This window comes from Hemiscyllium ocellatum, chromosome 19, assembly GCF_020745735.1.
Source record: "Hemiscyllium ocellatum isolate sHemOce1 chromosome 19, sHemOce1.pat.X.cur, whole genome shotgun sequence".
Classification (NCBI taxonomy): domain Eukaryota; kingdom Metazoa; phylum Chordata; class Chondrichthyes; order Orectolobiformes; family Hemiscylliidae; genus Hemiscyllium; species Hemiscyllium ocellatum.
In genome coordinates this window covers 62,488,576-62,509,375 of record NC_083419.1, presented here as the reverse complement: position 1 = coordinate 62,509,375, position 20,800 = coordinate 62,488,576, and the positions used below count along the sequence as shown (strand labels likewise).

At 45.6% G+C, this 20,800-nt stretch overlaps 2 protein-coding genes across 2 annotated transcripts in view; one reads left to right on the top strand and one right to left on the bottom strand.

The window, feature by feature from the left end:
* The first annotated feature begins 5,269 nt into the window (after positions 1–5,269).
* amn1 (antagonist of mitotic exit network 1 homolog (S. cerevisiae)) lies at positions 5,270–20,192 on the top strand. Its single transcript, XM_060839505.1, has 7 exons — positions 5,270–5,347; positions 8,433–8,565; positions 9,228–9,369; positions 12,148–12,365; positions 16,807–16,863; positions 17,808–17,919; positions 18,648–20,192. The coding sequence occupies exons 1-7, from the start codon at positions 5,313–5,315 to the stop codon at positions 18,719–18,721; spliced, it is 771 nt and encodes a 256-aa protein (XP_060695488.1). The 5' UTR covers positions 5,270–5,312; the 3' UTR covers positions 18,722–20,192.
* The window catches only part of etfbkmt (electron transfer flavoprotein subunit beta lysine methyltransferase), a 27,637-nt gene continuing 25,549 nt past the window's right edge, over positions 18,713–20,800 (bottom strand). The window contains exon 3 of the mRNA XM_060839506.1: positions 18,713–19,576. Within this exon, the coding sequence (XP_060695489.1) occupies positions 19,212–19,576 (365 nt within the window). The 3' untranslated portion in view covers positions 18,713–19,211. The remainder of the gene's footprint in view (positions 19,577–20,800) is intronic.

Below are 20,800 nucleotides of genomic sequence, written 5' to 3'. Positions count from 1 at the left end.
CATCCTTTTCAGATCACTGTAGAAGATATATTTTGATGATCAACGGCATTTCTCAATTGTAGGTGACCTGCTATTCTATGATGGAAATCAGTCATTCCAGTTTCACTTTGGGAAGATCTCCGAGAATGGATACACTATGTACCCCTGAGTCAGAGCCCAGTCAACTGTGTGTTAGCTTGAGCTCTTGTAATCCATTCTGAAATCTGTGACAATATAAGGCTGGCTGCAGTATTTTCCACTCCTATCATCATCGCAAGGTTCTGAACACAAAGAGTCAGTACTGAGGAGACATAAATTAGAAGAAAGTTAATAAACATCACACCCCTCATTGATTCCATTGATGACTATTTAACTGAAGTTATTCAGATGTCAACACAGCCTGTGGAACAAATAATTATGGCAGAATCAAATCTGATGTCAGATACAAGCAAGGAAGCAGGTTCAGGTAGAATATTTCATTTCCTTATTCTCCAAGGAGGATTTGTCATTATCAGTGACATACATTGTGCTAACTATGGAATAATGCTCCACAAACAAGTACATTAAGGACAAAAGGGTAACTAGGGAGAGAATAGGGCCCCTCAAAGATCAGCAAGGCGGCTTTTGTGTGAAGCTGCAGGAGATGGGGGAGATACTAAACGAGTATTTTGCATCAGTGTTTATTGTGGAGAAGGACATGGAAGATATAGAATGTAGGGAAATAGATGGTGACACCTTGAAAAATGTCCATATTACAGAGGAGAAAGTGCTGAATGTCCTGAAACACATAAGGGTGGCTAAATCCTCAGCTTCTGATCAGGTGTACCCTGGAGCTCTGTGGGAAGCCAGGGGAGTGATTGCTGGGCCTCTTGTTTGTATCATCGATAGTCACAGGTGAGGTGCCAGAAGACTAGAGGTTGGCTAATGGGGTACCATTACTTAAGAAAGGTGATAAGGACAAGCCAGGGAACTATAGACCGATGAGCCTGATGTTGGTGGTGGGAAAGTTGTTGGAGTGAATCCTGAGGGACAGGATTTACATGTATTTGGAAAGGCAAGGACTGATTAGGGATAGTCGACATGGCTTTGTGTGTGGGAAATCATGTCTCACAAACTTGATTCGGTTTTTTTGAAAAAGTTCTTCAACGTTTTTTGAAAGTTTTTTTGAACAAAGAGGATTGATGAGGGCCGAGCGGTGGGCACGATCTATGTGGACTTCAGTAAGGCATTTGTCAAGGTTCCCCATGAGAGACTAACTAGCAAGATTAGATCTCATGGATTACAGGGACAACTAGCTATTTGGATACAGAACTGGCTCAAAGGAAGAAGACAGAGGGTGGTGGTGGAGGGTTGTTTCTCAGACTGGAGGCCTGTGACCAGTGGAGTGCTGCAAGGATCGGTGTTGGATCCATTACTTTTCGCCATTTATATAAATGATTTGGATATGAACATAGCAGGTATAGTTAGTAAATTTGCAGATGACACCAAAATTGGAGGTGTAGTGGACAGAGAAGAAAGTTACCTCAGATTACAATGGGATCTTGATCAGATGGGCAACTGGGCTGAGAAGTGGCAGATGGAGTTTAATTTAAATAAATGTGAGGTGCTGCATTTTGGGAAAGCAAATCTTAGCAGGACTTATACACTTAAATGGTATTGCTGAACAAAGAGTCCTTGGCATGCAGGTTCATTGCTCCTTGAAAGTGGAGTCACAGGTAGATAGAATAGTGAAGAAGGTATTTGGTATGCTTGCCTTTATTAGTCAGAGTATTCAGTACAGGAGTTGGGAGGTCATTTTGCAGCTGTACAGGACATTGGTTAGGCCACTGTTGGAATATTGCGTGCAATTCTGGCCTCCTTCCTATCGGAAAGATGTTGTGAAACTTGAAAGGGTTCAGGCAAGATTTACAAGGATGTTGCCAGGATTGGAGGACTTGCCCTATAGGGAGGGGCTGGGGCTGTTTTCCCTGAAGCGTTGGAGGCTGAGGGGTGACGTTATAGAGGTTTATAAAATCATGAGGGGCTTGGATAGGATAAATAAGCTTGGGTGGTAGGAGGGGAAATGAGCAGTGATGAATATAATAAAAAGCCTGGTTAGATTTTAAGGTGTTAGGGTTGTATCAGATTTAAGACTCTGAAAGGATTAATGCTGAGGATTGTATTATGCACTGCACAATATGATGATATCACAGATTTGGTTGGGAGAACAATTCTATATCTCAACGGAGACAATGGTCTTAATAAAAATGTCCAGCAGAATAATGTTTCTGGATTGCTATCATGCAAAAAACCTACATTCTGTTTAAAACAGCAGTTGGTGGCAATTGGACTATCTGGTTATTTTCTTCTCCCACATGAGTGCAGTCAGGCTTTTTAGATCACAAGAAAAAAGAAGAATCTTTGATGTATCTCTCACCAATCTGACTGTGGTAAAAAAAAATCTAACATACAACAGTCAGTGAGTTCTGCAGATGTTCCTTTGCCTTACATGTCTCTGACTCCCTGGAGAGTGCTAACATAGAAACATGGAAAATAGGAGCAGGAGTAGACCATATGGAACTTCAACCTTGCTCCACCATTCAATATGATCATGGCTGATCATCTAACTGTTCCCACTTTCTCCCCAGACTCTTTGATCCCTTTAGCCCAAAGGACCATATCTAACATTCTTAAAGATATTCAATGTTCAACCTCACGGTGACTCAGTAGTTAGCACTGCTGCCTCACAGCACCAAGGACCCAAGTTTGAATCCACACTGTGAACTGTCTGGAGTTTTCACATTCGTCCCGTGTCAGCATGGGTTTCCTCTTGATGCTTGGGTTTCTTCCCATAGTCCAAAGCTGTGCGGGTTAGGTGGATTGGCCATGCTAAATTGCTCATAGTGTGCAGGAATATGCAGGCTAGGTGGATTGCCATGGGAAATTCAGGGCTACAGGGATAGGGTAAGGGGGTGGGGCTGGGTGGGATGCTCTTCAGATGGTCGGTGTGAACTTGATGGGTGAATGGCTTGCTTTCACATTCTGGGGATTCTATGATTCATCAGCCTCAGCCAATTTCTGTGGCAGAAAATTCCACAGGTTCACCACTTTCTGACTGAAGAAATTTCTTAATCATTCTTGGTTCTCTTCTCCTAGTTGAAACCATCAACAAGGAAGGGGGGGGGTAAAGTCAGGATCAATTGACAGTATGTAAATTAGCACTGACGCTAATGCCCAAATGAGGTGACGTTTTTCCTGTGTACCATTACTTCAATGCCTGATATGTGGACACAATAATTTCTGCTGTTCCAGCACACCTAAGCAGCAAATAAATTCACCAACTTACTTTAAAAAAATTCTGATGTTGTCACTGGCTGTGTTACTTTTAGATTGTCACAGATACAGGATCAAGTACTAACAGTGCTGAGATGGGTGAGCTGAGAGAGGCAGATACCATAGTAAGCAGTACAACACAATAAAACAAAATGGCTGCCACCATGAAGGAATGCAGGCTCTCAAACACCACAGGTTGATCAGTTATAACTGTGATCCCTGTGAGTTACAACTGGCCACGAGAGCATACATTCTGATTTCCACAATTTCCCAACATAGAATCATAGAATCCCAACAGGGTGGAAGCAGGCCATTTGGCCTATCGATTTCACACTGACCCTCCAAAGATGGTCCCACCTAGACCCACCCCCCCACCTTATAACTCTGCATTTCCCATGGCTAATCCACCTAACCTACAGATCCCTGGATACTATGGGCAATTTAGCATGACCAAACCATCTAACAACATGATTCTCAACTGGTGGTGTCTGGGCATTGTAATTCCACCAAGTTAGGTAAAGGCTGCAGTCAGAGTTGTCATGTTCCAAAGGCACAATCAAAGGTTGAAATGGTGTCAGTCTCAGAGACTGGGTTGAACTGTTCCTGAACTGGCTGACTGCCAGCTTGGTGCCAAAGTACAGCAACTCTTTGGAGGTCATGGCAACTGCTATTGCCTAAACTTTAAGTTGTGAATATCTCATGACACTGCCAGCTCATGTGAAGGTTGACCCAAAGTGAAATGATTCTCTGTGTACTCCCAACATGTGAAGATCGCAGCTCTGCTGGACAGGCTTTCTGTGCATCCTCTGCCAGATGAACATGCATGTATACCAGTCCAATTCAGACATTGTAGACAATACAGAGATTCAATTCTACATGCAGGTCCTGGGCCTCCTCTATCGCCACACCCTAAACCTGGAGGAAGAACGCCTCATCTGCCGCCTCGGGACCCTCCAATCACATGGCATCAATGTGGACTCCACTAGTTTCCTCATTTCCCCTCTCCCCCCACCTTATCCCAGTTCCAAACTTCCAACTCGGCACCATCCTCATGACCTGCCTACCTGTCCATCTTCCATCGCACCTATCTGCTCCACCCTCCTCTCTGACCTATCACCTTTACCCCACCTCCATCCACCTATCGCACTCTCAGCTACCTTTCCCCCCAGCCCCATCCATCTCCCGTTTACCTTTCCACTCCCTCGGCTCACAGCCTCATTCCTGATGAAGGGCTTTTGCCTGAAACGTCGATTCTCCTGTTCTTCGGATGCTGCCTGACCTGCTGTGCTTTTCCAGCACCACACTTTCGGACTCTGATCTCCAGCAATCTGCAGTCCTCACTTTTGCCTGATATCTTAGACATTTAGCAATCCCACAGCCGCTTCAAATTTCTGCAAAAGAAATGCAATAATGTACTTAACATAAATGAAACTGAGTCTAAAAGTGTGGTACTAGAAAAGCACAGCAGGTCATGCAGCAAATGAGAAGTAGGAGAGTCAACATTTAGAGCATAAACCCTTCATCCTGCTGCTGCCTGACCTGCTGTGCTTTTCTAGCACCACACTTTCAGACTCTGATCTCCAGCATCTGCAGTCATCACTTTCTCATAAATGAAACTGACTTAAAATTGATAGGCTTCATGAACTAATGAATAAGTTCAATTTGTAATTGCTTTTGCAATTGTATTGAACTTTAATTAAATAATAATTATCACGTCCTTGCAAGATGATGCTTTGGTGTACGTGGCCTGCCAGTGCTTAAAGCTGACCATCCCTGACTGAGACTGTCTCAGCAGAAAACCCAGAGGTAATGGGCAGGCCCCTGTGGACTAGATTTCCCATGTTCCCCAGCCTACATCTCCCATAACCCATCAGGACACCGTATCGTACGTCACGCCGGCGGGCTAAGGACTACAATTCCCATGGTGTCCGCGACTCTAGTTCCCAGAGTGCCGCGGGCTCCTTTCCCATGCTGCCCCGGGGTGGTGTTGTTATTGTGACTGAGGAGGTGCCTGTTGCGGGATGGACGCTGCTTTCCGCTTCTCTCTGCTCGATCTGTAAGAGAGCGGGAGCTCGCCCGGATCGGCGGATACACCTTGTTGTTGCAGTGACAGCCCTAACCTTCCTAATTCCCACCCTCCCATACTCATTCCATCCCACTCACCATGACTAATGCTCCCCCTCCCTCCGCCATCACCCCTCCCCCCATCATCCCCGTCCCTCCCCCACCCCATCACCCCCGTCCCTCCCCCACCCCATCACCCCTCCCCCACCCCATCACCCCTCCCCCACCCCATCACCCCTCCCCCATCATCCCCATCCCTCCCCCACCCCATCACCCCTCCCCCATCATCCCCATCCCTCCCCCACCCCATCACCCCTCCCCATCCCTCCCCCACCCCATCACCCCTCCCCCACCCCATCACCCCTCCCCCATCATCCCTATCCCTCCCCCACCCCAGTCACCCTCCCCCATCATCCCCATCCCTCCCCCACCCCATCATCCCCATCCCTCTCCCATCAAACCCCTCCCCATCACCCCTCCCCCACCCCATCACCCCTCCCCATCCCTCCCCCAGTCACCCCTCCCCCATCATCCCCACCCCTCCCCCAGTCACCCCTCCCCCCATCATCCACCTCCATCACCCCTCCAACGTCCCTCCCCCAGTCACCCCCCATCACCCCCTCTCCACCACCTCATCCCCACCCCAGCCCTCCCCCAGTCACCCCCTCATCCCCATCACCCCCTCCCCCACCCCCATCATCCCCTCATCCCCATCACCCCCTCCCATCCCTCCCCCTCCTCCACCCCTCCCCCACCACACCATTTCCCCCCTCCCCATCATCCACCCCATCCCTCCCCCAGTCAACCCCCCAACATCCCCCTCCACCCATCATCCCACTCCCCATCACACACCTTCACCATCATGCTCCTCCCCCTCCCCTATCATGCCCTCCCCCCATCTTCCCCTCCCCACATCTTCCTCTCCCCCCATCTTCCCCTCGCCCTCCCTCATCATCCCCTGCCTATCAGTCCCCCCCCACCATATCACCCCAACTCATCACACCCTCAGTCCCTATCCCCATCACACACCTCCCTCATTACCCGCCTTCACCATCATTCTCCTCTCTCATCTGCCTCTTCCCCATCAATCCCCTACTCATCACTTCCCCATCCCCATCACACACCTCCCCCATCACCCATCTTCACCCTCCTCCCCATCACCCATCATCCCCCTTTCCCCCCCATCATCTCCCTTCCCCCATCATCCCCCTTCCCCCCCCATCATCCCCCTTCCCCCATCATCCCCCTTCACCCCATCATCCCCCTTCCCCCCCCATCATCCCCCTTCCCCCCATCATCCCCCTTCCCCCCATCATCCCCCTTCCCCCCATCATCCCCCTTCCCCCCATCATCCCCTTTCCCCCCATCATCCCCCTTCCCCCCATCATCCCCTTCCCCCATCCCCCTTCCACTGGTCCTCCCTTCCCCCTCGTCACCATTCCCCCTGCCTCCCTTCTCCCCGGTCCCCCCTTCTCCCCCGTGCCCCTTCTTCCCCGTCCCCCGTCCCCCACCCTCCCCCTTCGCCCACCCGTCCCCCTTCGCCCAGGTCCCTCTTTGCCCCCCCGTCCCTCTTTGCCCCCCCGTCCCTCTTTGCCCCCCGTCCCTCTTTGCCCCCCCGTCCCTCTTTGCCCCCCCGTCCCTCTTTGCCCCCCCGTCCCTCTTTGCCCCCCCGTCCCTCTTTGCCCCCCCGTCCCTCTTTGCCCCCCCGTCCCTCTTTGCCCCCCGACCCCCTTTGCCCCGTCCCCCTTCGCCCCCCTGTCCTCCTTTATCCCCTTCGCCCCCCCGTGCCCCCCTTCGCCCCCCCGTCCCCCTTCGTCCCCCGTCCCCCTTCGCCCCCGTCCCCCTTCGCCCTTCATCTCCCCTCCCTTCACCTCCCCTCCCCTCCCCTCCCCCCCATCATCCTCCTCCCCCCCATCATCCTCCTCCCCCCCATCATCCCCCTCCCTCCATCACCCACCTCCCCATCACCCCCTTCCCCCCCCATCAATACCCCATCCACCCATTCCCCTCCCCCATCCGCCCCGTCCCCGTTTCCGCCATCACCTCCGTCCCCATCCCCCTTCCCCCCCATCCCCCCATCCCCCTTCCCCCCATTCCCCCTTCCCCCATCCCTCTTCCCCCATCCCTCTTTCCCCCATCCCTCTTTCCCCCATCCCTCTTTCCCCCATCCCTCTTTCCCCCATCCCTCTTCCCCCGTCCCCCTCCCCCCGTCCCCCCCTCTCCCCGTCCCCCCCTCTCCCCGTCCCCCCCTCTCCCCGTCCCCCCCTCACTGTTCCCCCCACATCCCCCTTCCCCCCACATCCCCCTTCCCCCCCCCCACATCCCACTTCCCCCCCACATCCCACTTCCTCCTTCCCCCACATCCATCTTCCCCCTTCCCCCACATCCATCCCCCATTTCCCCCTCCCCATCCTTCCCCCTCCCCCATTTCCCCCCTCCCCATCCTTCCCCCTCCCCCATTCCCCCTTCCCATTCCCCCATCACGCATTCCCTCTCCCCCGTCACACCTCCACCCCCTCACACACCCTCCCATCCCCCCCACACACCCCATCCCCCCCACACCCCCACCTCCCTCCCCCCACACCCCACATCCCCCCCGCATCCCCACCACACCCCGCATCCCCCCCACACCCGCATCCCCCCCACACCCGCATCCCCACCCCCCCCACACCCCCATCCCCCCCACACCCCCATCCCCCCACACCCCCATCCCCCCACATCCCCCATCCCCTCCCACACCCCCATCCCCTCCCACACCCCCATCCCCCCACATCCCCCATCCCCCCACATCCCCCATCCCCCCACATCCCCATCCCCTATCCGCCCCACATCCCCTCCCCCTCACATCCCCCCTCCCCCTCACATCCCCCCTCCCCCTCACATCCCCCCTCCCCCCACATCCCCCATCCCCCCACATTCCCCCATCCCCCCACTTTCCCCCATCCCCCCCATCACCACATCCCCCCCATCCCCCCCCCATCCCCATATCCCCCCATATCCCCCTATCCCCCCATATCCCCCATGTCTGTCTTATGTTTCTGATGATATAATATTTCTTCATTTATTTTCATATCTAGATGCATTTACTCTCTGGTGAAGTCACTTTCTCGGTATTCTGATGATCTACAAACTTTGCCGCCAAATCTAAAAGACAAATTAATTAAAATCATGAGCTCACATGGGATTATTACAGATGAAAATATGCATCAGGTGAGCAAAAAGATAGCTTGCTTGATAATGTCTGAACTCTCTTATTCTGAAAATCTCTTCCAGTGTCAGTCAGCAGGTGACTGCTGCTTTTACTGTGCACATTGTTGCTTTGTGTGTTTCTATTAATCAACACACGCCATTGGAAGCGTTCACATATTATGGACAGATTTATCCAGTGTGAATAATCTCATATCCGTTAGCGACAGCAAATCTATTGCTGGGGAATATTTTTACTGATCTGATTGCACCATTCACTAATTGTGAACCTAGATATTGCATATTGAGAGCTTACTTGAATGTGGCATCTTTGTAAGAGGGACCACATTTTCTGCCCTTATCCATTCCTGAATACCTGATCTAAGGTTTCTTGTATATCTTGTGCAGCAGTTGTTTCTTTCAATGTGTTATTTTTAGCCACCATACACACTTATTGATTCAAGCAGGCAAACGTGCCAGAAGTGCTATCTTCTGGGTTGCTGCATATTTGAGGAAATATTAACTCATGCCATTAGAATCCTCCTCCTTATTCTGTGTTGCCCATAAAAAATTCTGCAGATTCAAACATTTTTTCAGTTGGGTGATTTCACTTGGTATTTAAAAGTCCGACTTGTATTCCAATGTAGCGTCAACTTACTTTGTAACAGCACGTTCTTTATATGCAGGTTTTGCACCCAGGACTCCAGAAACTGGATCTCAGTGCCTGTGACATTACAGATCATGGATTAATCATGCTTCAGATTTGCACCCAACTGAGAGAAATTAACTTGAATTCCAGTGACTGCAAACTGTTTATAACGTCTGAAGGTATTTTAAATATCGAGTTCATTTAGTATGCAACAACCATTGAGGGGAAAACAAGGCAATTACTCTCTTTTCAGTCATGCAATATCTCATGGGAAGACTGAATTGTTTCCTTGAGGTGTACGTAAAAACAAAATAGTCATATCCTCAAGGCCTGAAATGAGATGGACACAGCTCCTTCAATGGACGAGTTAATGATATATTATTTACAGTAGTCTATGGACAGATCATCAGTTGGTCTGGCAAATGAAGCAGGACATCCAGAACTGGTCAGATTGATTTCTGACATGATCATGTCAAGACCATCTCTGTGACCCAGATTAAGTTGCCAGCTCACTTACCTATTCAGTTGGACAGAATAAGTCGGCTAGAATTGTACATCAAAACATGCCAACATTGTGGCAGACAGGGGCTGCAGATTCCCCCTATGTGCCACCGAACAGGATTTTTATGGAGAGTAGGCATAGATGGAATGGTTTCAGTGTTGGCAAACTGTGGGCCGGGCATTTGTACTGGGGCCTCCGTCATTTACAATCTGGTAATGATGTGGACAAAGACAGAACAATGGATTAAAGTTTGCTGAGATTCAAAGCTAGGTGTGAATGCAAGTTGCGAGAATGATATGGTGATGCTACAAAGACACGTAGGTCAGGTGGGTGGGCAACAAGATGGCAGATGGAGTATGATGTAGCATGACATGTAAAGTGTGACATTTTCATTTGTTTATAACAGAAAAGCAACGTAGTTTCTTTCTAAAGTTGGGGTAATTTTTAAATGTCGATCTTCAGAGAGACTTGGTTCGGATTGTATAAGGAATACGACATTAGCAAGCAGGTAGATCACGCAATTAAGGAGGATAATGGCATGTTGGCCTGTACTGCAAGGTGTCTGGAGCACAAAGGAAAAGTCTTGTTACAATTGCTTGGACTTTGTTGAGAGCCCATCTGGAGTACAATTAGCTGATTTGGTCTCCATACTTCAGGAATCATATATCAGAGGCAGTACGATGAAGGTTCATTTAGATTGGTCCCTGCAGTTTTAATACTTACCAGCAAGTTCAAGAACAGCTTCTGTTCTGCTGTTATTAGACTGATGAATTGACTCTGTAACTTCAAATAGTGCTGATCTTGTTAATATTGATCTTGTCTAGCACATGTCCTGTGCGGTGTAACCTGTATACTCTATCCAAGTTTTTTTTTCACCCTTGCTTACTCTGATCTGCCTGTACTGCTCCCAAACAAAGCTTTTCACTGTACTTAGGTCCATGTGACAATAAATTAAAAATCAAATTAGATCAAATGAGACACTGATAAATTGGAACAATGTTCTTTGGATTTCACAAGAGTGAGGGGTGATCTTAGAGTCATAGAGATGTACAGCACGGAAGATTCTTCAGCAGGCAGAGGTGGTTTCTATAATTGGAGAATCTAAAACCTGGAGCTGAGTATTAGGTAAAGGAAAAATAAATTTAGGACTAAATTGAGGAGATATTTCACATTTGTGTTGTGAATCTTGCAATTGTTTACTCTTAGAGGTTTGGAGATACTCCATCATTTGACGTCTTTAAAATTGGACTACAGAGGAACCTCGATTACCCAAACGAGATGGGCGGGCAGTATTTATTCGGATAACTGATTATTTGGATAACTGATTCAGTGCCTCTCCTCTGGGGCTCAGAGTTTTCTGAAGTTTTCTTTTTCCTCGCTCTGCCTGCCTTGCTGCCTCTCTCTGTCTCAGGGTTTGTTTCTGAGCGGAGACACAGTTGTGTTGAAGGGACCTGCAGCAGTGCTGTAGCCTCTCGCCACCCTGCTTCACTTCAATGGGATTGACAGAGTGAGCACTTGCTATGTTTGCTCCCCATTCAGGAGACTAGGCAGCAGCACACAATGCAATAACCCCACCCTTCCAACCCCCCCCCCCCCAACACATACAATGAGCCCATGCCTCTGCCTGCCCTCCCCACGCACGCCTGCCCCCAGAAAGGAGAGGACAGCTGGACTGAACATCAACAGTAAGACTGCTGCTGCCTTTGCAGGGCTGATTGCGTATATATACACACACACACACACAAAAAACCTTTTGACAAGTTCCACCTTTGCCCTGTACAGGACAATGTTTGAGAGATTATCTGGGGAAGGGGTGGTTTTGGGTACACCCCTGTCTAGAACTCCAGGGAAAGTATAGAGAGAGTGAGAGAGGGTGCTTGGGCTCCCATCGATGTCCAGGACTATTCTCAGCAGCATTTCTGTTAGCCGGGTTCACTTTTAATCAGTGTAAACAAAAGACACAATCGGTGTTGGTAACGCCTCTTGATGTAATGTTTCTATCAGAACGTTGAGATCTCCTTCGGATAATCCAAAATTCGGATAATCGATATTGGGATATTCGAGGTTTCTCTGTAGACAGATTATTAAAGTGTCAGGGAATATTGGGACCAGATGGGAAAGTTGTCTTGAATCCAATGATCAGTCTTGATGAATTGTAATGAATAGCGGAGTAGGCTTGACACCCTGCCCTGTTTACTCATTTCTTTTCATCTAGTGCTCTGCTTCGTCTGGAATACTGTTTTCTCCCCATCCACTCCCTTCTAAGTTAGAACCAAACAAAAATAATGTCTTCGTAGGAATAATAATGCAGACTGTATACAAAGACTTGGTGTTGTGCTTAGACTTTTCACAAAGTATTAGAGCTGGTTCATTTATGCTAAATAAATTGTCATTGAAGTATTGACGTGGTGCCACTTTGAAATCCGAACCTCTGACTTTTTATGGCATTTTGCAGGATTAAAGGTGATTGCTTCATCTTGTCCCTACTTGTCGGAAGTCTGTCTTCGAAGATGCCGGAATGTGTCGGATGAAGGAATCGTCGCCCTTGCACAACAATGTAGACTGCTCCAAGTAGTGAATATCAGTGGCTGCTTGGGGGTTACAGATGCCAGTTTACATGCACTGGGCAAGAACTGCAAGTTTTTGTATAGTGTTGATTTTTCAGCTACCAAGGTACAGTGCTTCTAGTTTTATTTTGCAGCATTTGTCTTATTTGCATAAAATGAATGTAAAATTTTGTGTGAGTCTTCCTTCTGTAGGTTTTCTACCTTTACTGCTTTGATTTTCATCTTTCGGATCCAAAGTATGAAGTCTGCCTAATGGCAGCTCCTCTGTTCTTTTCTCCACATCTTATGGTCTTCCAGTTTCCTCTTCAGTTTCTCACAGAGGCCTCCGATGTTCAGTTTCAAGTCGTCAAACATCATCATCCTCCCCCCCCTTCATATCCCTGTAATTATCAATCAGTCCCTTCCTTGTTTATCCTGGTGATCTTCACTAAAAATCTTTCCCCTTCCACCATCCTGAGGACCCCTTTTTTTACTTGTGTACTTTCCAAATAACCTGCTCTAGCCTTTTCCAGATCCACAATTCACAGCTTGTTAATCTTCGGATGTCTAGTTTTCTCAAACGTCTGCATTTTCCAAATTATACTCTGGATAATTCTCTCCTTACGTTCTCTACTCATTCCTATAATTGAGAAATTCTTTATATTTGGAGAGTGCATTCATATGGGAGTAACCATCTTCTGACAGGATGCTTCCAGGTACCTCAATTAGAATAAATGGCAAACCAACAGAAGTGGAACTAGAGAAAGATGAAAATATTTCCCAGGATGGTGTAAGACCTGATCTTCTGGAGTGTGAAATACCTTGAGCCAGTAAAAAGTTAAATGTAGGAAAAAACAGAAGCATATAATGGAATTCCTGTTGAAATAAGAACTTGGAAAGAAGATAAATGAGAACTGATGAACCGTGTAAAGGGATCTACACCAAAGGAGAATGGTTGGAAAGATTCTTTTCAAGAGGACAGTGGAGAATAAATGCTACAAAATGCAAAGAGCATTGCACCATAACTTGGATTATACAAGTATCCAAGGTAATGTTTAAAATCCGAGCTAATAGATTGGAAGCCAAAGCAAGCCATTACATCAGCTATGATCATTTTGACTTTAGAAAGGATTGTGGACAAGGGAGACTGTAGCAGCATGTTAAGTAAAAAGAAGCATAGAATTCCAAAAAACTACCAAAGGACATGCTGTATGGATTGTAGAAATGTTTCCGATCAGGTGAACTGACCAAAGCTATTAAAAGTGCTGAAGACAATCAGAGTTGACAGGAAAGACGAAAAGAATGATTGCAGCTCTCTACGTGAGACATACTGCTACTATCAGTGCAGTGTTTGGTGAAACTGAACCTGATGTAATTTGGCATAGCATTTGGTATCTTCCATAACCATTTCTTTTTAACATCTCTGGGAGATCTGTGTTACGGGAACCTCAAGATAAAGTGCAGAAAGGTGTCAAAGTAACAGATCAGTTATTGAATGTAATGAGATTTACAGATGCCCAAATCCTAATGGCTAACACAACAGAAGACACTAATGGAAGAACGAATGTGTTAAGTAAAAACTACAAATTAAAATTAATGTTAAAAAAACAGGAATGAAGATCAGAATGATGGGAAAGCATAAGTCAATTTAAATGGTCATCAGCTGGAGTTGCTATCACAGATGGTATCTGGGACAGCATATACCGCTGGGTAATTCAGCTGTGTGGATGTCACAGTTCTGCCTGATTCTGCCCATGAAGGCACCTCTTACACATGGATGACAATCAAGATTCTCTCTGCTTTCAATCCTGGGGCTAACAAAGCCCATGATTCTGTCTCATCTGGCGTTAAGTATCTTAAGAGAATTGAACATGGACTTTGCATAGTCTGTTCTGCAATGCAATTATATGCCAGTCTGCAGGGGACAGTGGTCTGGTAGTAAATTATAGAGCTCGTTCCTTTACCTACTGCACTGCTTTAAATTGTACAACAAGCTGCTGACTTCTCCCTCATGTAGTCTCATGGGTGCCAGCTGTTGGTCCAGTACTTTGCTTATGTGAGCAATGTTCTTGTGTGATTCTAGATGGTGCCATGTATGGGTGGAAGGAGGTGAAACCAGAGCAAAGTCTAAATCCACACTCAACCAATATTTTCAGCACTCTCAGCCATAGTTCCTATATTGCAGTCAGTAGGAGGCATTTAGGCAGTTGATACACTCCCCCTGTAACTCACATATGGAAACCAACTGTAGCACTGGTCTGGCATTTGTTTTAAGAGCAGCTAAGTCAGCACAGACTCAGGGACTTTTGTATTTGTTGTAGCTCAACTACTAGTAACCTAGTGTGGCTTCTGAGAAGCTCTAGATAATTATGTTAGTCAGAAACCATTTAATTTGATAACATGAAAAATAAAGTTCACTTCCCAGAACATCATTATCAAGTCATATTCCACAAGAAACATAATTACTTGTAAAACTAAAAGCATTGATTGTCTTTAATTAAAGATGAAGAAAATTAGTCGATAAATTGGAACTGAGCTGCACTAAAGGTCATTCCTATATACTAAATAATGTTTTTATGCATAGTGTAAATTAACAGTAACAAGGTCATTGCTTTGGATGACTATTTCTATGGTCAGTTTTTCCTGGCCTGCAGGGTTGAATGTTAATACTAAATGAAAAAGTGATGGAAGGTGTCGTCAATATGTTATCAAGCAGCACCTCTCAGCAACATCCTGTTGTCTGATGTTCTGTTTACATTTCGCCAGGGTCACTCCACTCCTGACCCCATTACAGCCTTGCTTCAAACATAAACAAAAGAGCTGAATTCCAGGCATGAAGTGAGAGTAATAGCCCTAGAAATCAAGGCCACATTTGACCGGTGTGTGGCATCAAGGCATCCGAGCAGAGAGAGAATGTTGAACAAAAAAAATTATGCATTCCCGAAAGCCTAGCACTTTCCTTGCTCTCAAGCTATTATGTCAACCCGATGATCTCTTATAAGAAATAAAAATCTTTAGTCTCAAACCATACAGTGTAGAGTGCCTGAAATTTGATTCCTAGTTCCTAGCAAGGTTGTCTAATCTGACATGGGGTACATTTAACTAAGGTTTTCACTGTCACTCATCTGCAGTGGTACTTTGAGTCTAATTTCAGAGCTTTTTTTTCCCTTTTCTGTTTCCAACTGACTTTCTACTAAGTGCTCTTGGACTGCCATTTTATTGCATTGTTCATCATACAGGAATAAGGGAGATTCTGCTTTACTTCACATTGCCTCCTTAAGGGCTGCCAGGTGGCCTGCCTGTTTCTACCCCATCACCCCACAGGTTCGGAAGAAGCGTCACTGGACCTGAAATGTTAATTCTGCTTTCTCTCACAGATGCTGCCAGACCTGTTGGATCTTTCCAGCAGTTTCTGTTTTCATTTCTGATTTCCAGCATCCCCGCAGTTCTTTCAGTTTTTTTTGAGAAACGGGATGTTGGGAGCTGGATGCAGGACTTCTCCTATCACTAGATCTGTATTCATACGACACTTTAGTGGGTTACAAAGGGGAAACAATGGTTTTATCAGTGCAAGTTCATCAACCTGAAACTGAACTGTGAACTGACGATCTTCACATATGCTGACTGGCTTGATAAGTAATTCCAGTTTTTTTTTGTTTCTCAAGGTTGTGGGTGCAACATTTAGCCTTTTGGTCTGTGGAGTATAAAGTCAGGCAGTATTCATGCCCCGTGATTCCTTCTGAAAAGGCCTGCATAGACCTCATCTGAGAACACTACCATATTTGTGGGCGGCACGGTGGCACAGTGGTGTGGGCGGCACGGTGGCACAGTGGTTAGCACTGCTGCCTCACAGCGCCTGAGACCCGGGTTCATTTCCCGACTCAGGCGACAGACTGTGTGGAGTTTGTACGTTCTCCCCGTGTCTGCGTGGGTTCCCTCCGGGTGCTCCGGTTTCCTTCCACAGTCCAAAGATGTGCAGGTCAGGTGAATTGGCCATGCTAAATTGCCCGTAGTGTTAGGTAAGGGGTAAATGTAGGGGTATGGGTGGGTTGCGCTTCGGCGGGTCGGTGTGGACTTGTTGGGCCGAAGGGCCTGTTTCCACACTGTAAGTAATCTAATCTAATACATTTTGCTCTGGTATTTCCCCCTCACTGTCAAATCAAAAATTCTGCCAATTCTCAAAGATGACAAAGCTTGCACACAAATAATGGGCACTAATGTATAGTCCTGGAGGCTTACTGTTGCCTCTGGAAGTTTACCCAGGAAGAATTCTGTACCGTCAGAAGATAAGAGGAAAACAAATCAATGTCCTTTCATGCTAGATACCCATGAGAACTCCAGTTGAGGTTGGAGAAAGCACTAGTGATTACATAACACAATAGGACATTGCGAGTAAGAGCCCACAGGACCTGTCTGGTATACCATGTGGAGAAATACATTGGAATGTATATCAAAGATAGTGCGCCTGAACAAACATGACGTTGAATAAACTGTTAGTAGGAGTTGGTTTCTTGTAGCTTAATGTTGACACCTGTTTGATGAGATATTGCTGTTTTTAATCTTATCAGGTTTCCGATGCAGGTGTAATTGGATTGGTGAATGGAGTGTGTTCCCATAACTTAAAAGTAAGTTTTGTATTAACTATTCCTTTGCTGCTATCTCTGCTTAAATATTGTCCATCTCTGGATTTTCTCTCTCTCTTCTAATTGACATCTACGGGTCCAAGAACTAGTTAGACTATGTGTACAATAACAATCCTATGTTCCAACTGTTTGGGGTGTAAGCTGAGTTTGGAGAAGGAGGGAATGAGGGCAGAAGTGTAAGAAATGAAACTGAGACGTCGAGGGCCATCACCCATAGCGGACGGTAATCTTTAGGTTGAGGACAAAGAATATATGGGAAGCACAGGTAGAGAGTTTCACATCATTGAAACAGAGCTGATAGGGGTAGAGTAATGGGATAATGGAACAGATCTCTTGCAGGAAGCAGGTAGGAGTGTTGACTAGGCTGTGGGAGTCAGTGGCGTCACTGGAAATCATCCCAGGGTTGGAGAGACACCAGTTAAGAAAAGGAAGAGTTAAAGATGAACCATAAAGGAAAGGGAGAAGTCGTAAGTTGGGAGAAAAGTTGATGAGAGTGCCCAGTTTGGGTGAGACCAGGAGAAATGAGAACTTCCCAGCACATTGTCCTACCCTTCTTCCAAAGTTTAATATTTCAGTTATGGCATTGTTTCAGGCTTTTCTCTTTTTGCATACTTCAGAGGGACCACATACCCTTGGTGCTATTTAGGAAGCAGGAATTTTTCCTGAGCTAACATTCCTCCCACAACCAATTCCCCCGAAAAAAGAATCCATACAATCTGTGTATCTTTTCATTTCCTGTTGGCTTTGTATTAAAAATAGCTGCTGCACTTGTCAATGTGGCAATAACTGTTATGCCTCAAGGTCATTGACTTTATGTGACGTTGCTGAGGAAATTACTTGCTATTATGTGAGTGCACTTTAATTTCCTTTTGAAATCGGACTTCACCTTTTCCACGTATTTTAACATACAGACACCCTTTCTTTAGGAGATCCATATGGATCGCTGTGTGAATCTAACTGATGAAGCAGTGGAAAGTGTGCTCATTTTCTGCCCCCACGTTTTCATACTACTTTTTCATGGCTGCCCACTTATCACAGGTGAGTCAGTGTGCAAGATCTATCCTCTTTACCTATGCCTTTAGTTTTACTGCTGTTGCAAATAGGGGGCAATGGCCTAGTGGCAGTCTTACTTGACTACCTAGTCAGAGACCTAGATTATGTTTTGGGTTCAAATCGTGCCATGGCAGATTTTTAAATTTGGTTAAAAAATATTCCGAATTAAGAATTATTGAAGTAAATGATTTGATTCACTCATGTCCTTTAGGGAAGGAAATCTGCTGTCACTATTTTGTCTGACCTTTGTGTGATACCAGACCCATAGCGATGGGGTTGACTTTTTAACTGCTATCTGGGCAATTAGTGATGGGAAATAAATGCTGGCCAAGCCAGTGATACCCAGATTTCAGTGATTTTTTTTTTTAAATGCTTTGTCCTGCATGTAATGCTTGGTCCCTGTTCTATGCTGAGGTGACAATTCTGAGCACCTCAGGTGGCTGTCTAATTGTTGTTCACCATGTGTTATTAAATGGAAATCTGGCTGCATTTTTATGCAATTGTGGGTAACTGCAGTGCCCTGCAAGATCAGTGAGCATGCTGATGCTTGCCATGTGGGTTTACTTGAATAATGCCTCCCTGTGAGAGATACTGAAGGCACCTGTTGAGAGATCAAGATTTAGCCCCTTCAGTAGAGAAAGAAACTTCAGGAGAGGATCAAGACTTTGGCAAATGTTCTCTTCAACTCCATTCCACTTTATTTCTGTTTCTAGATCGTTCAAGAGAAGCCCTGCAACAGTTAGCCTGCCCTAATCAAATGAAACAAGTAACGTGGACCGTTTACTGAATTAACTTCATTGCTACCATTTAATATTTGTTAATTAAACAACCAATGTTCTGTAATTTTCATACAATAGCAACAACTGCTGTGAGCATTTAACAGTGAAATTTATGTGACCAAGTAATTATCAATTAAATGTTTAATTTAATTCAATCTAATTACAGAGAAAGTATAGAATCTTTGTATATGTGCAGTGTAGCACATGGTAATATATATTAGTACCGTTCTCATTATGTTGTGCTGTGACGTACAAATAAATGTTGGTACAAATGAATTTGTGACAGTTGCTGGGTTTGACTGATTAATGATTTGCTTTTAAGAGTCAGGAAGGCTACAACAGTGTACTTAGTACGGTCCTGAATAAGCAGTTCAAATCCCACTGCAGTTTCTAAAAAAAAAACATAAGTGGGTTGAATCAGAAAAGAAAGAACATACCCCGGTCTGTTGTACATTCAACTAAATTAAATGAGTATTGTGTTTTTGGTATCCAGGATTCTCACTCCTGCCCAGTTATGTCTGATGACAAAAATCTCCACACACTGCTGGATGTCAGTCCATAATTCTCCTGTCTGCTCGTCTCGGGAAGCTCATACTCAATTACCTTCTGCAGGCAATTCTGTGCAGCATAATGTGTGAACTGTGATCTTCCTGGATCCCCAATCAGAATCTCTGATCCGTGAAGCTGCTTGTATCCTGTTAACCAGTTGTGAAGACTGGCAGCGAGTTCTTCATCATAAAACATGTCACCTAAAAGAATCACATCCCATTTTTCTTCCATCTTTCCAACTAAACTTTCTGTTGCCACAAGTAGTGGTGGTATTTTGTTAAGTTCACAGTTCATTTGTATGGACACTGCTGCAACTGTAGGACAGCAAAATAAAACAATTTAAACAAATATGACAAAGGTTTATAAAACTATCACTATTTGAACGCTTGGGTTCTAAAGTGGAGGAATGCTGTATGGCTTTATGTTTTTAATATTGTGCACCTTAAGGGGAAAGACAAAGTTGTGGTGTCATTTTTTGAGTTTGAGTGTGACAGCAACTTGTAGATTTGTTGGTACGTGCACTTCTGAGAGGGTTTGCAGCCTTGGAATAGAACTCAAAGTTAACAGTTCAATGTTTGAAAAACAAATAGAGAAAATTGTGCCATTGCTTAGGAATAAAATCAAACATCCAGAACACTAGAGAGTTAATCTCCACATATGGGCATTAAGGAATGGAAGCTAAAGTGCTAGACGAGTAAAAACAAACTGTTGAGAGAACTGCTGGAAGTGAAATTTCTGGAAACTCATGAATTTGCTTTTAATTTATTGTAAGATATGAAGAAAGCTCCAGCAACAAATTACAGCCATACCAACTAAACGAGAATCCTTAAGATTGGAGAAGGGGATGAATGTTCACTAAGATTCAAGAGTCTGATGTTGTTGGAGTAATTTGTGTTGGATGTTTCTTTTGATATTTACTATAAGACTAAGTCAAATGTTGTATGTTTTTCATTTACTTAATAAAATTTTATATTTTGTTAAAAGTACTGGGCATTGACTGCCTCTTGTGAATATGTTCAGCAGACTGACCTCCATGGTAGACAAAAAGAAAACAATAAGCTTCTGAATCATCAAGCCAAATCTCAATCCAGGATTTGAATTGTCCAGCACTATCATCAACATTTTAATTTTAGCTAGTTTAGGTTCCCCTAACCATTATTTGACATGGTGGCACAGCAGTTAGCACTGCTGCCTCATAGCGACAGAGACCTGGGTTCAATTCCTGGCTCAGGCAACTGTCTGTGTGGAGTTTGCACATTCTCCCAGTGTCTGCATGGGTTTCCTCCAGGTGCTCCGGTTTCCTCCCACTGTCCAAAGGTGTGCAGGTCAGGTGAATTGGCCTGTAGTGTTAGGTGAAGGGATAAATGTAGGGGAATGGGTCTGAGTGGGTTGCTCTTCGGAGGGTCGGTGTGGACTTGTTGGGCCGAAGGGCCTGTTTCCACGCTGTAAGTAATGTAATCTAATCTAAATGAGCCTCGCTATTTCAGATATCAAGACTTTACATATTTTGAATATACCTTTGCTTTTATTCATCCATG

What these genes read in the sequence shown, in the direction of transcription:
- amn1 (XM_060839505.1), top strand. Translation starts at nt 5,313, where the DNA reads ATGGACGCTGCTTTCCGCTTCTCTCTGCTCGATCT. An exon ending in TGTGTTCCCATAACTTAAAA is followed by an intron (nt 16,864 to 17,807) that starts GTAAGTTTTGTA and finishes CCCTTTCTTTAG; the next exon opens with GAGATCCATATGGATCGCTG. An exon ending in TGGCTGCCCACTTATCACAG is followed by an intron (nt 17,920 to 18,647) that starts GTGAGTCAGTGT and finishes TTCTGTTTCTAG; the next exon opens with ATCGTTCAAGAGAAGCCCTG.